The sequence below is a fragment of the Hipposideros armiger genome, unplaced genomic scaffold (genome assembly GCF_001890085.2).
Source record: "Hipposideros armiger isolate ML-2016 unplaced genomic scaffold, ASM189008v1 scaffold_118, whole genome shotgun sequence".
In the NCBI taxonomy this organism is placed as follows: Eukaryota; Metazoa; Chordata; class Mammalia; order Chiroptera; family Hipposideridae; genus Hipposideros; species Hipposideros armiger.
Window position 1 is genome coordinate 1,886,900 of NW_017731468.1, and position 13,898 is coordinate 1,900,797.

The 13,898-nt window shown below is 54.7% G+C and overlaps 1 protein-coding gene across 1 annotated transcript; it reads right to left on the reverse strand.

Moving 5' to 3' along the window:
• Positions 1 to 4,476: 4,476 nt before the first annotated feature.
• Positions 4,477 to 13,892, reverse strand: PKDCC (protein kinase domain containing, cytoplasmic). The gene is made up of 7 exons (XM_019647960.1): positions 13,500 to 13,892; positions 9,310 to 9,432; positions 8,460 to 8,731; positions 7,745 to 7,824; positions 7,382 to 7,489; positions 5,588 to 5,761; positions 4,477 to 5,377 (listed from the first exon to the last, which is right to left on the reverse strand). Exons 1-7 carry the CDS (start codon positions 13,875 to 13,877, stop codon positions 5,286 to 5,288), a joined length of 1,227 nt encoding a protein of 408 aa, XP_019503505.1. The 5' UTR covers positions 13,878 to 13,892; the 3' UTR covers positions 4,477 to 5,285.
• Positions 13,893 to 13,898: the final 6 nt, after the last annotated feature.

Genomic DNA, 13,898 nt, shown 5'->3' on the forward strand with positions numbered 1-13,898 from the left:
GACTCCTGAGGTTTGGGTGCAGTGTGTTCCTTCGTTCCAACAGTAGCTAACGCTTGAGAATGGAACTGGAAGAAGAAAAGGAAAGTCTTCTCTTGTTTTCCCCTCAAGCCCCATGAAAGCTCAAATGTGAAGTGGGGCGGTGTGCTGGGTGTATTCTTCTTGTCCCACCTGATCTGCTGCCTCTCTTTCTCCCCCTGCTCTCTGTCATAGTGGCCTGGCAATTATAGACCTCACATCCAGCTTCCTCTAGCTTCGAGGTAGGTTTGACCCATGGGGAGCTTTGGGGAGCTGGGAGATGGGAATCGGGGGAGGATAGAGGGTCCAGAGAGAGTACGACCTTCTGGCTCTCTCCTTGTGAGGTCAGTCACCCTGCCTGGCTGTGTCCTTTGGTCACTTCACTTCTTCTGGGTTCTGGTAACAGAACCGCCCCCCTTCCCTTGGGTAGAGATGGTACCTGCTCTATTGCTACTAGCCCCAGGTTACAGTACTATCCCTTGGGATTCCCCTGTACCCACACATTTGTAAATTTATCTTATGTTCACCATGCTCTCCATTTTCTGTTGGGACCCTGAATGATAGAGGGGAGGACTTGTCATTGCACCTCAGGAGAGACATCTGGAAGTGGAATGAGGCCAGCAGAGGGCAGGTGAGAGGAGGTGAGGGGGCTGGGTGGGATGGGGCAGGAGGACAAGGAATAGTAGTCCTAAAAAAAGGATGCTGAAAGGGTTTATGGGATGGGGTGGGAGAATAAACGTCCCCCTACACTGTCATCCAGGATCCTCTAGATCTTGAGAGGTAATTTTAAAGAATATTGTGGTCCGTCTCCTTTACATGGTTGGGACTGATGAAGCACTTTCTCTATCCAAAGGGACCACAGTGGCCTGGATTCACAGGGGGAATAAAAGCCCTGCAAGACAGAACTCAAAGAGATCCTTTAAAAAGGTTAGGCTCGGGCCGGCCGAGTGACGCAATGGTTAAGAACTGGCTTGGGATGCCAGAGGGCCCCGGTTCAGATCCCACATATGAGGGCCAGTGACACTGCCCTCCACAGCTAAGATGCTGAACAACAACTCAACCTGGAGCTGGGCTGCCATGAGTTGCCGGCGACAGCATAGGCTGCAGCCCCTGCTGCAGTGGGTTGCCATGGGCTACCGTGTGTAGCCAGCAGCCAGCGTGAGCGGCCAGCAGCCGCAGTGAGCAGCCGTCCAGAAGCCGGCGACTGATCTGCCTCACCCGGGAAGAGCGCAATGATGGTGCCAACTTGGGCCAGTGAAGCAACGTCCTCCACAACTAGACTGAAGAACAAAATGACAGCAACTTGTCTGTTCCCCTTCCCCCAATTCCCCAGCACTGTTCCCATCCCCCCAATTCCCCAATAAAAATCTTTAAAAAAAAAAAAAGGTTAGGTTCTTTGGGAACATCCTCATCTCTAGAGGTTGATGCCAGAGAGGCAGACCTGGTCTCCTTCTATTGCCCTTTGGGCTTCCCGTCAAAGGCAGGCTGTGAGTCTGAGACTCCTTCCTAAAGGAAGTGGTAGGGATGAGTTGGTCATTGATCTTTGAGGTCCCAGGCGGTGCTGTGCTCCTTTGTGAGATAGTGGGTAGAAGGGAAGGAATGCAGGCTTTCAGGCGCAATCACCTAGGCTTGCATCCTGGCTCCTCACCTCTCTGAGCCATCACCTGTCTCACATGACTGCCATGAGGATTAAATGAGAAAGCGCATGTGAAGGCAGCCAGGCGCCTCTTCCTAGGAGACTGAGTAGCCTCATGCTCTGAGTCCACCATAGGTCTTTTCAGCTTTGTCCCTGGGAGCAGAGGGCAGCCAAGCCCTACATGCTCTGGGCTCCAGCAGCCACAGAGTGAAAGCAGAAAGCTGTTGTCATGATGAGGGGTGTGTGGGCACATTTTCCTGAGGCCTCTTAATCCCATTTTCTGCTTTCATGTTAATCCTCTTCCTCCTTCTGTCTGCCACACACTCGACTCCCAGGGCACTGACCCGAAGAGCTGGGCTCCACCTCCTCCAGGCGGTGGCAGCGTTTCTTGTTGGGGGTGCTGAGGTGGGGTGTGGGGACAGTCGTCCCCAGCCAACCTGGATACTCCTCCAGGCCAGGTGGAAGATAAACATGAAGGGCTCAGCTCACTCATAACAATAACAATGACAGTATCCGCCAGTATTTCCTAAGCACTCACTGTTGGCTGACACTGGCTAAGAACTTTATGTCCATAATTTCATTTAATCCCTGTAACACTCCTATGAAGCAGATTTTATTAATCTGAAATTTGCAGATGAGAACATGGAGGCTCAGGGACTTGTCTTGGCCCAGATCACACAGTGAGGAAAAGCAGGACTGGCCAGAATTCCTCCAGAGCCTCGTGGGGTACCAATGGCAACACAGCCCTCTTGGGTTGCTTCCAACCTCCCCAGCCCTGGAGAGGACCCACCTCTGCCTTCCCTCCTCTGGCACCATCACCTGAGGCTTCAGTGGGGTGAATGTTATTTCTTTCATGCACTATACCTGGGTATCACTGGCTGTGCAGTGGGGCCGAAAGAACATGAACTTTGTGGAGGTGGGGGGGATGGGGTCTGACTTCCGCCGGAAGGGGACAGAATATACCCAGGAATTGCAGGTTTTCCAGGAACACAGGTGGCTACCTGTAAATGGCCATCTAAGGGGAGGAATGATTTTCCCTAGGGCTTTCACTCACTATTGCCTCCTTTTTAGGGCACTCCCATCACCCCTCCATTCCCAGCTGCAAATGTCCTTCTCTCTACAGGGCTGAGCATGGCCATTTTTGCCCCCAGAAAGGTTCACTCCTGGAGGAAGAAGCTATGTACCATCCCTTCAGCCACCTGTGGGTGAGTCTTGCTAAAAAGATTTTTTGCGCTTTGGATCTCCATTTCAGTTTGTCACATACCTCAAGTAAGCGAGGGCTCCCTAACTCTAACTTAGATTCCTCTTGCTGGAATTCTCCTCTCTCCTCCTGGGAGAAGCTCGCAAGTTAGGGCTGGATTTCCATGCTCACTAAATCCCTTAGCAGCTGTGACCTGGGCTTCAGTTTTCAGGTCTGTAAAACTGGGATGATTATCAGCCTCACTGAGGCAAGAGTCTGTCTCTCTCCATTGGCCAGTAAAGTCCTCACTCATCTGGAAACTTCTAGAAGCCCACAAGGCAGTGCTTGGTTCTCTTTCTTCACTGAGCCCTAGGAGCCTCTCTGATGCCTGTAACCAGGTTCTTTGTTTCCCTCTGGACTGCACAGACCCCCTAGGCCTTTCCTACCCCAGCCCTGTGACCCCAATGTGGCCCAGCTTGGTGATGTGTTTCCTCCTGCCCCACAGACTGCTTGGTAATTGGAGAATACCAGGAGGCACGGGGCAGGCTACACGTGTTGTAGCGCATGAATTCAGCTGAGGAAAGAGAGGTCTGGAGGCTGGTGAAAGCTGAGGTCCCCCTTGGAGGGGTGGGGGCTGAGGGCGGTGAGCATGGGCAGGATCTGGCTTTGCTGAGTCATGGTGTGGGGTTCTGTGGAAGCTCTGACCCTCCCCCCACCACACCTACCAAGCTCTGGTACCCAGAGGCAAGACGTGGGCTCTGTGGGTCGGGCATGGTGGTGGTGCGGTGCAACTTTGAGGGTCCGAGTGGAGTCCATGAGGATGCGCGAGCTAAAATCAGTTCTGCCATCACTTAGAACTACACGGATAGCTCGTATGTGAGAAATTACACCAACCATATCTGTTGAGGAGAACTTGGGTTCAGAGTTAAAGTTTGGTTGTTCTTTTTAAAGCCCTCAAAGGTTTGTGCACTTTGAGAATATTCTAGCAGCAGAATGGTATACAGGAGAGATGTGGGATTTCAAGTTAGAAGACTTGCGTCCATGCTGGGTTTCTCTCTGGCCGCAGTGTGGTCTTGAACCCATAGGTCTTCTTTTTTGCTCTGGGCTTCCATAGACTTGGGCCTTCCCCTGCTACACCCTCCCTGTTAAAATCCAGGAACGCGGGGGTTGGTCTTCCCCTAGGCCTTCCTTTCTCTCCACTTTCCATATATTTCTTGCTCAAAGAAAGGCTCTGAAAAGGGAAAGGATCCAGTGGCAAGAGTGGTCAGGCCCAGCCCTGTACGGAGACAAAGCTGACCTGACTGGAGGTTGCTCCGTGTCCCCCAAGGTGGCTGATATCCCACCATTAGGACATCACTCCTTTGGGTAAAGGCTCTGTATATAAGAAGCTCATATGTGTTAAAATCCAAATCTTAAGGGAAGGAGTCCCTCATGTCTTTTGTTGGGACTTGGGTGTGGATGGCCATGGAGCGAGGAGGGCACCATGGGAGCAGGGCCTGAACACATTTTGCTGACTTCAGTGTATGTCATGGAGAGTTCACTCCCTCAAAGGTCATCCCCCATGACAACCCCCCCCAACCCCCCGCAAAACATACACCAAAGACGTAACTGAGGACGAGTAAGTCAGCCCAAGAAACTGTGGGTTGGGAGGAGGCCTTGCTGTGAAACATCATTTTATTAATTGATTGATTTTTTTTTTTACAAAAATAAACATTTTAATGAACAAGAAGTACAAAAGCTTCTGGATATACAAACTCCAGGAGGGGGGAGAGGCTGGTTTTGGCTGTTTTGTGGCTTTCACTGAAAGCAAATGAGGCAGAAAGGCCCCGGCCCCACCCCCACCCCAGGTCCTGGCTCAAACCGCAACCTGCTCCTCAACCTCACATCTTGGCTCATACTATGTGTGCTCCTCTGCCCCACCCCCTGGGCTGGCCTGTGAGCACATCCGATCTGCGGCCAGAGGTAGCCTCCCCAGGTACAGAATCACTGACTTCCTGGAGCATCCTGTCAAGTCTCCTGTCCAGAGCTCAGATGAGAGAACACCCCATGACCGATTGTCCCCACGCAGCCCCCACTAGGCCATGGCACCTGTAGCAAGAGCAGCAGCAGCAGCCGGGGCTTTGGCTACATTCTCACACTATGACACAGTGATAGGGCTGCCCATGGAATTGTCCCAGTGAGGGGCACAGTCCCCAAGTGGAGACCAGCCTGAGCCTTCCTGGCAGTCCAGAGGGTTGGAGAGGCAGTCAGCCCCCACGATTCCCGGCCCTGGAGCCAGCAGTCCCATATGTAGACTGGTAAACTCACATTTTAACATTTGGCTTTATTGCACGTTGTCCTGGTCACCTCGGTCTGTCTGGGATGTCAGCCTTGGTCTGCAGGGTTTCCCAGGTGACATGCAGTGCTGCTAGTGCAAGTCACTCCCTCCACAGGCAAGCCCAGCTGGCAGGACGGTCAGCTGGTCAGCTGAGCCCTCACATATGTGTTCTTATTGGGATCAGGGACCATGTGGCTCCATCCCGTCTTGAAAGAGACCAGCTGCCGACCTGGGGGCAGAGGTGAGAAGTAATAAGTCTGGATCTTTTGCTACCTGGAGGCAGGGCTACTCCTAATGTGACTGCTTTGAGGACACATGTATTTGTCTTTCATCATCTCAGCCTTCTTGTCTTCTCACCATCTCTGGCTTCTGATGGGGGCCACTACCTGTTCATCTCTTCCAGTCACCTCCCTCAGGATGTCCTTTCCCACTGGCTCACCTGTCCAGGTGGTCTGGTTGGTGACCACAAAGGCCCGGCACTGGGCATGGCTCTCACAGACATCCACGGCCTCAGCCAGGTTGAACACGGAAAGGAGGCAGCTTCCGTGGTGGTAGGACGGCCAGCAGCGGTAGTCTTCCTGGGGGATGGTGCTGTGGGGGAGGTGCTGGTACTCTGTGGGTTGGGGATAAGAGCTCCGATGAGGATGCTGTGTGCCCAGGGGTGAGGGCTGGGCCACTTTCTGAGAAGCCCAGTAAGACTCATTTCCTAGGAGAAAGCTAAAACCCAGCCCAGTCCCCCTAGCAGGGAGTTGAAGGCAGCTACCACTGTGAAACTGGGCTGACCCCTCAGTAAAGGCAATGCTCAGGTTTAGTTTGGGGGAGACACACATTTCCCAAATCTAAGGGCATGCATCTGGCTCGGGCAGCACACAATGGTGGGCACACGAGTGGGCACCCAGAGCCACAGGCTGTCCAGGCTGGTTGCTGAGGTCAGGACATTTTAGACATTTAAAGCGGGCTTCTCACACTTCAGTGTGCATGTGAGTTTCCAGAGAATCTTGTTAAAATGCAGATTCGGATTCAGAAAGTCTGGGGTGGGGCCTGGGAATTGGCATTTCTAACCAGCTTCTGATGCTGCTGGTCTGCCATCCACAAATCGAGTAGCATGAGTTTAGAGTACCCCGTGGTCCTACTTCCTCCTAGTCTTGGGGAGAGGTTAGGGAGGCCTCTCAGTTGGGGGGCAGTCAGGGATATTTGAAGTTAAGAGGCATGCAAATGAATGTAAAACACAGAAATTACCATTTGGGAATCCACACCTTGAGTGTTGAGGGAGGAGGCTGGAGGAAGAATCTGAGATCTCCCTGAACCTCTGAAACCTCCTCAGTCAGGAAGCAGCTCAGCTGCAGACTGCCTGTTCACTCGAGTCTCTCCGGCTGACTGGGGAGCCCCGCTCTGCACTGATAATGCAGAAACCCTGGGCCTCTGGTCACCCCGCCCTCCTGCCTCCTTCTTCTACCAGGGACTAGACCAAAGTCCAGGGCTGGCTGTGATTTACAGCCCCATAAACAGCGTCCTAAGGGACAGAGCCAGCCATTGTTCACCTCGTTAAACTTTATTTACAGGGCTAACGAGGGCTCCCCTACCCCTAAGACTGGCCGGAGCTCCTTGAATACAGAGGCTGCCCACCCCTCGCCCCCCTGCCAACCAGCTAAACCCCAGGGCCTCAGCGGAGGGACCACAGCCCGTAAGCAGAGGCTAGAATTCTCTCTCTGCTCTAGGGCTTCTTGACTGGTTTCAGCGTGGAGCCCCCCTCCACTTCCAGGCCTCCTCCTAGCCCCACAAGAGTAGGGGAAGAGAAGCAAACATATGCTGTATTCCAGCTGTGGAATAGGAACTGGGTTAATTGTTTTCACACGCTTTACCTGGTATGTAATCCCCATAAGAATTTTGTGAGGCAGGTAATATTGAACCCAATTCACAGATGAAGAGAGTGAGGCTCAAGGTGTAAGTAACTTGCTCAAAGTCACACAGTCCAAACCACACATAGTGGGGTTTGGAGCCACCCATATAAGGAGGGGTGTCTGTCCCTACCCCCCAGTTTAAGGCCAATTTATAGTTCTAGTTCAGCCTGAGGTGAGACCTCCAAGTGAAGGCTACACAGTCAGCGGTCTCTGCGCATCATTCCAAGTGAGCCTTAGAGGGGGGCTGACCACTTAGCCCAATTAGGAGGATCACTTACCTGCCCATCTGCTCCCCATCTCCCAGCCCCTGGGTCCCTGTCAAGGCCACTCACCTGCTCTGCTGCCTGCCGTGGAGTTCTGCAGATACTGCCCGCTACGGTACAGGTGCAGCACCTTCTCCAGCTGGGCCAGGGTCTCGTCCACCCCCCAGGTGAGCTCTCCTGCAGGATTTAGTGTGGCTATGAGAGGGGACATGGGCTCCTACTCCTCCTAGGTAGGCAGCCGGCTGCCTTTCCCTCTCTCCCTTGGGAGCCTGGGCCCAGATGACCTGTGGACCGGGAAGGGGGTGTGCCACAGAATGCTACTTTGGTAAATGATGGTGTCTGGACCACGCACTGTCCTGGGTCATTCTTGTCCCCACATCTGCTGGGGGTGGGACGGGGTGACGGGAAGCAGCTGGGCCCTGGAGAGCTCACCTGTGGCATTGACAATGCTGTCCAGCAGAGGCCGTAGTGAGGGTGGGGCACTGTGGGGCAGGAGGTATGTGAAGAAAAACCTGGGACAGAGAGAAGCCAGGGGCTCAGTGGTCCAGCCTTGGGGGGCACATCCTTCCTCTACGCCAACTTGGGGTACAACCCAAATCTGGCCAGGGAGCTTGATTCCTCAGGTCTGCCAACTAGGCATATCCCCAGAGTGTATGATGGAGGCCACTCGGAATCAGCACGGGGGTGTGGGCACATGCTAAGGCCATGACTAACTTCATACCCAACTGAAATCTGAGGTCTGTTTTCCCAGCTCAGCTCCACGTTACCCTATGGCTGACTGACAAGTGTCAGAGCAGACGCATGGAGGCCCAGCGAGGAGCTTCCAGAGGTGAAGGGCCAGGGGAGGACAGGGCAGTGCCAGTGTCACTGGCCCGGGGCTCTGAGTCCAACACTATTTTAAGAAGCTTCCAGCTGCCACCCCCAGCCCAGATTCTCCTTGGAGCTGGCTATTTTTAGCCTCTTCAGCAAGAGCCTACATGTTCCCTTCTTGCCTGGGTGGAGGCCTTTCCCGGCCCTTGCTCCTCCATTGGTCAGCGCTGAGCCTTGGGCTCTGGCTGGCCTCCAGGTCCCATGTAGCGATCTCTCAGCCTTGCCCTCCCCGGCCCCCTCTCTCACACTGGCCTTCCTGAGTGGGGGTGGGGGTCACCTGTAGGCATTGTAGAGGTTGCGTTTCTCATTCATGCCCTCGCACCAGCCCTGCGCTGAGCAGGACAGGGTGAAGTTCCTGGCTGGAAACTCAAGTATGCACTTGGCACTGCTTGTACACGGCGTCTCCTCCACCCGTGCATCGTCCAGGTCCGTTACCTTCAGCTCCCCATCCACCAGCACAAACTGTCGGGGGCGGAAGTCCAGCAGAGTGACGGAACCCAGCGGGGAGTGGGCCAGGTGGTGGAGGAGGCGGCCCAGGCTCAGGCAGATCTGAGGGGCAGACACAAGGCTGCTCACGGCTCCCTCTCCTGGGAGGGGACCTGGGGGCTCCAGGGCTCCTTCCTTTGGGGCTCCAGACTTAGCTCAGGGGGGGTTGGCCTTTCTCTTCAAGGCCCCGGTGCTCACTAAGGGGCCTTACAGAGCAAGCCGGTCTGGCCTGACCCTGAAAGTAACATGCAGTAAGTGGGAAGTGGGCAGCAGGTACGTCTGGGGATACCGGACCTCCTCTCTGAAGCTGCGTGGTAGGGTGGTCCAGCGTATGGAAAGAGAGGGAGGGTTAAGATGGCCTGAGGTCTTCTCTAGTCCTGACACTGGCCCTCCTGCAGTCAGGCTGAGCGTGTCTGTTGGGGGAGGTGTGTGTGTGTGTGTGTGGAGAGGAGCACAAAAAATGTCAGGGTTATCTATGTCTTGCTTCTTTTTTTAACCCCTTGGCTGATGGCCGAGTCAGCTTTGCTCGTCTCCCTCTCTCTCCCTCCCCTGAGGAGGAGTCAAAGCTGTTCTGAGGGCTGGCCTTCTAAGGGAGAACCATCCCAGCAAGGAGCCCAGGGCCCGGCCCCCTCCCTGCTCACTCGGAATCGATCCTCCCAGGATGTCTGTAGCAGCTGGATCATCTCCACAGGGGCGCCCAGCTCTGTGATGGTGGTCAGGGTGTCTGGGATGTCCTCGCTGTCCTGGTAGCAGTAGCCATAGAGCTGGGAGAGGCCCAGGGTGAGTCATTAGGTTACAGGGTGGGGGTGGGGACAGAGACGGGCTAGGCTATCATATACCCCCTCCCTCTGCCCCCAGCACCCCTTCCCGGCCATCCCTAGGCCTTTGCTTTAGCTCAGCCCAGAAGAGAATAGCAGCGTTGCCTGGGAAGCCTGCCGTCTGTCCCTGTAGCCAGAGTTCCTACTGAATATATAAGCCCCTTGCTCCTTGCCACTCAGGTAAATGGGCCGGTCTGGCCACCATGTGTTAACTACAAACCAGTCATTGTGCTAAATGTTTTACATGCATAACTCAATTCCTATAATACCCTCAAATGGGCATAGTAGGTACTATTACTATCTCCAATTTACATGTTAGGAAACCAATTCAGAGAGGTTAAGTTACTTGCACAAGGTCACACAGTTAATAATACAAGAGCTAGGATTCAAATGTATGTCTCTCTAATTCTACAGCCTGGTTCTTTCCAAGAATACCATTTACTAATCGACTAGCCAGCAAATGGCTATTATACCTCCTCCCCGGCTCCAATCCTTGTCTATTCCTCATCATTTCCACTTTCTGGCAGCTTCATTTTTACTCTGCTCAGGTCTCACGGGAGGAGAAGCAAACTCCCTGGGGACTGGCTACAAGCCCTGATAAGAACAAAGAATCTAGGGGGCACATCCTTGGGTGTTCTCTGCATACGTTGGTAGACAGGGGCAACATGTATCAATGGGGGTGGGGAAGGTCAGTTCTTTGAGGGCATGGTCACAAGGGCCTGCCCATTCCATATTGTCTGGGGAGCGGCTTGGTACAACTAAGCGGGTCTAGGCCTTCTGGGAAGCCCAGCGTGACTTTGTCACTAACACCTAAGCCAGCATCCGCAGAGAGCCCTGATTCTCCCAGCCTCTTCCACTGTCCTGCTCATGAGCTGGGGTCAGACTATGCTCAGAACCACCAGCACCCTGGGGGTAGGAACACAAAGGCCAAGCTGTCCAGGCCGGAGAAGCGAGACGGGCGAGCAGCATGATGTGGGGTGGCAGGGGGAGCCGAGCCCACCGGCTAGGTGTCCCTGTGAATTGTCACCGTTCATGCCGTCATTCACACCCTTCCCAGCTCCACTCCAGGCCCTTATGTGCCCCCTTCCATCCCAGGAGTGCCCTTTCTGCTCCCAATCCCTGGAGCGAGCTGTTCCAGTCCTGCAGGCACAAGGGGAGGCACCACTCAGGGTCCGCTGTCAGACCACTAGGACTGTGACTTGGGGGATCTGGGGGCAGTCCCAGGTACCCTCTTCTTCCCTCTCTTTCCACCCCCACCCCATTTCCCAAATCAGCCCAGGGAGGCCCCAGACCCTGGTGAGGCGGGGGGAAGGTAAGGGGAGCAGCCCTGGGGCCTGGTTCTCATTTTCTTGCCCAGAGTCTGAGCCTTTGTGGGAAACTTCTGAAGGTTATTAAACACCCGGAGGTCGTTAAATGCGCTGTTAACGAGGTATTAATCAACACCCCTCAGGAAAAAATAAAAAGACACCATTAACCCCCCCCCCCAGGAAGCTTGAGGCTGAGCATTTCAGTCTCATCTTTTGTTCATTTGGGAGAAGAAATATACTCTAGCAGGGCCAGAATCTGGGCCCAAGCAGGCCTGGGGCCCCATCTGAGGCCTGAGGCTCCGGGACAACAGAGGTAGGGGGGAAGGTAAGACCCTTGTGCCCTTTGACCCCGGGCTATAGAGGCATCTATCACGTGAGGGAGGGAGTGTGTGTGTATCAGGGGTGGAGTGGGGAGGGGTCACAGAAGATGGATAGAGAGATCTCACCCAGGCAGTCCAGAGCAAGTGCTGGAAGATGCCCAGTGGAACATGCTATCCTGGGCATTTTCTATTAGAACCCACAGCACCAACTTTGGGGCTGCCAGGGTAGGGGAGAGGAACTCGGGCAGCCTGGGGGTGTGGGAACTCTAAGAAATGTTCTCTGGCTCCTCCCCAGTTCAGCAAACAGTCAAGCGGTTTTGAAATTTTAAATGATTAAGAGGTATTAAAACAACATTATTTCTAGTTCCCTGCACACCCTCACTGAAGCCTCCTGAGCAAGAAGACCCCACGGCAGGCTTTCCCGGCAGCAGAGGTGGCATTGCTGAAGAAGCCATGGAAACAGGAGATAAAAATGGGGGCGACCCATCCCCAAAGCAGTTCCTGAAATGACACTAAGGAACCTCTGCCTCTTTGTAATGGTAGTTTTTCATCTTTCCCCCAACAGAAAGGACCTGGGACCTTATCCACCTTGTCACACTTGTGCCCTAGGGACCAGTCTCAGTCTAGTGACGGAATGGGTGAAAACTATTCAGCTGTAATTGTTTTCTTTGGCACCTTAAGAATTGTGCTGGGGGCCTGACGTTAAAGCGGAGGACCATCCTGCAGTATGTGTGGGGGCAGTTAGCTAGCTGCTTGTTAGGAAGTATGGATGGGTAAGTGAGGGAGAGAGAAGCTCCTTAAGAGATAGCAAAGCACACTGAACCTTAAACCTGTCTAAAGAGAGGGGGGCATTGAGTCAATTAATACTTAATGTCCTGCTAAGTCACTCAAGACCTTCTCCACCACCTCAGAATCTGGCTGACACTCCAGGTTTCCAAAAAGTGGGGGTTTCCAAGAGCCCCGGGGAAGGGAAGAGAACAAGATCCTCCCAGTTAGAATGGCCACGTAACCAGCCGCTTACTCCCTGAAGCTCCAGTGTCAGCCATGCAAACAGGCAGAACCACCCACAACTGTTGGCTCTGCCTGACCTACTGCAGCCAGTTTAGGGCCCAGAACCGGGTCACAAGTGTCTGCTCAGGGCTGGGGCAGCCAGGGGAGACCAGGAACCAGCAGGACTATACACAGCTCTCTGGCTTAGCTCTCCTATTCTGCAATGCCCACCCAGGCCTGGGGTCCACATTTCTAAGGAAAGCGGGGAGGGACTCCTGGGTTTCTGATCAGTACAGCTGGGTACAGAACTGGGCTGGGAGATGGACCGTGTGGGCAAGGTTCCTCCACTGGGGAACCTGCACACACCCTATGTTCACCAGGCCAAGGGCAGTCAGGGATTCCCCTCTTGGTCTGCTCAGACATGTGCAAAGGGAATGGTGTGTCTAATCTTAGGGCCGGCTCAAGGACAGAGAGCTGGAGGAGAGGAGAAAGTGGGTGTGTTAGGCAGTGCTGGGACTATGAGGCCCACTTGCTTAGTCTAGCCTGGAGAGGACTCATCTTTTCCCTTGCCCCCTCCCCCACCCCAGTGAACAGGAGAGACAGAGTCCCATTTAGTAGGAACCTGGGCATCTGGCCTTCTCAATCTTCCAGCCTCTTGGCCGCATTTGCTCAGATAATGTGACATTCAGACCCTCAGGCCCTCAGCCTGTCCCCTGAGCCACTGAGCTCCCCTCAATGGTTCAAAGGCCCATTTTAAGGTCTCGAGAAACCCAGGGTCACTTCTGGGAAGGGCTGTGCATTTTCTGGCCTACTACCCAATTCCCTCCAGTCCCTCCAGTGGTTTCTGGGTGTGGTACAGGGTGGAGATAGTCTCTGGGAATTAAGCTGGACACAGGGTCTCTTTCTAGCCCTTCCCAACCCCACGGCTGTCCCACCCGATTTTCAAAGTCAGACAAGTCACTTTTTGGAAGTTGAGAGAAGTGAGGGCCAGGTTCCATCAAGAAAGGAGACCCTATCGCTGCAGGTGGGATTCTGATTCAGGGATGACTGGCTAGGGGTAATTTCCTTGGTGCTCAATGCCCTAGCTTCAGCCAGAAGCAGGATCCTGAGTCCTCATGGATCTCCCTCTGTCCTGGCTTCTGTCTTCAAGGGATATGGTGTGGAAACTGAGGAACCCAGGAGTTCCTCGGTAAAGGGAAGCCCACCCAGGAGTGAGAGGTAGGGTGGTGTAGTGGGAAACGTCCATGGTCCGGGTTCTGCCCCTAGCTGAACCTGGACGCCGTCACTGGGGCTCCGTTTTCTTATCTATAAGACCAAGGGTTCTCTTTCCAGCCAGAGTGACCCGGCGTGAACACGTCCAGCCGGGACTCTCATCCCCGCACCCCCACCCTTGTACCTGCAGCACGTTGGGGTGCCGCAGCCGCTCCAGCAGCACCATCTCCTTGAGCAGCTTGTGGGCCGCCAGCCGATAGCAGCCCCTCCGTGCCCCGAACTCTCGCACGCAGCTGCCCAGATCGTGGCCGCTGAAGTCCACCGCTTTGAGCGCCACCGCGGCGCCGCCGGGCAAGCGGACCCGGTACACGGCCTTGGTGTAGCCGGATCCCACGTACTGTGCGCCGGACACGTTGCGGAGCGCGGCGCAGCCCAGGCGCGGGCCCGGGCCGGAGGAACCCGGGCCGGGAGCCGGGGGCCAGCCCGGGGCGCCGTCGGGCAGGGGCCGGGCCCGCGGGAGCCGGGGACGCTGCAGGCCCGGCCCGCCCGGAGCCAGGTCCATCAGGCGCCGCCGCTCCGGCCG

What these genes read in the sequence shown, in the direction of transcription:
- PKDCC (XM_019647960.1), bottom strand. Translation starts at nt 13,877, where the DNA reads ATGGACCTGGCTCCGGGCGGGCCGGGCCTGCAGCGTCCCCGGCTCCCG. An exon ending in AACCTCTACAATGCCTACAG is followed by an intron (nt 7,825 to 8,459) that starts GTGACCCCCACC and finishes TCTCTGTCCCAG; the next exon opens with GTTTTTCTTCACATACCTCC. An exon ending in CAACCAGACCACCTGGACAG is followed by an intron (nt 5,378 to 5,587) that starts GTGAGCCAGTGG and finishes CTCTGCCCCCAG; the next exon opens with GTCGGCAGCTGGTCTCTTTC.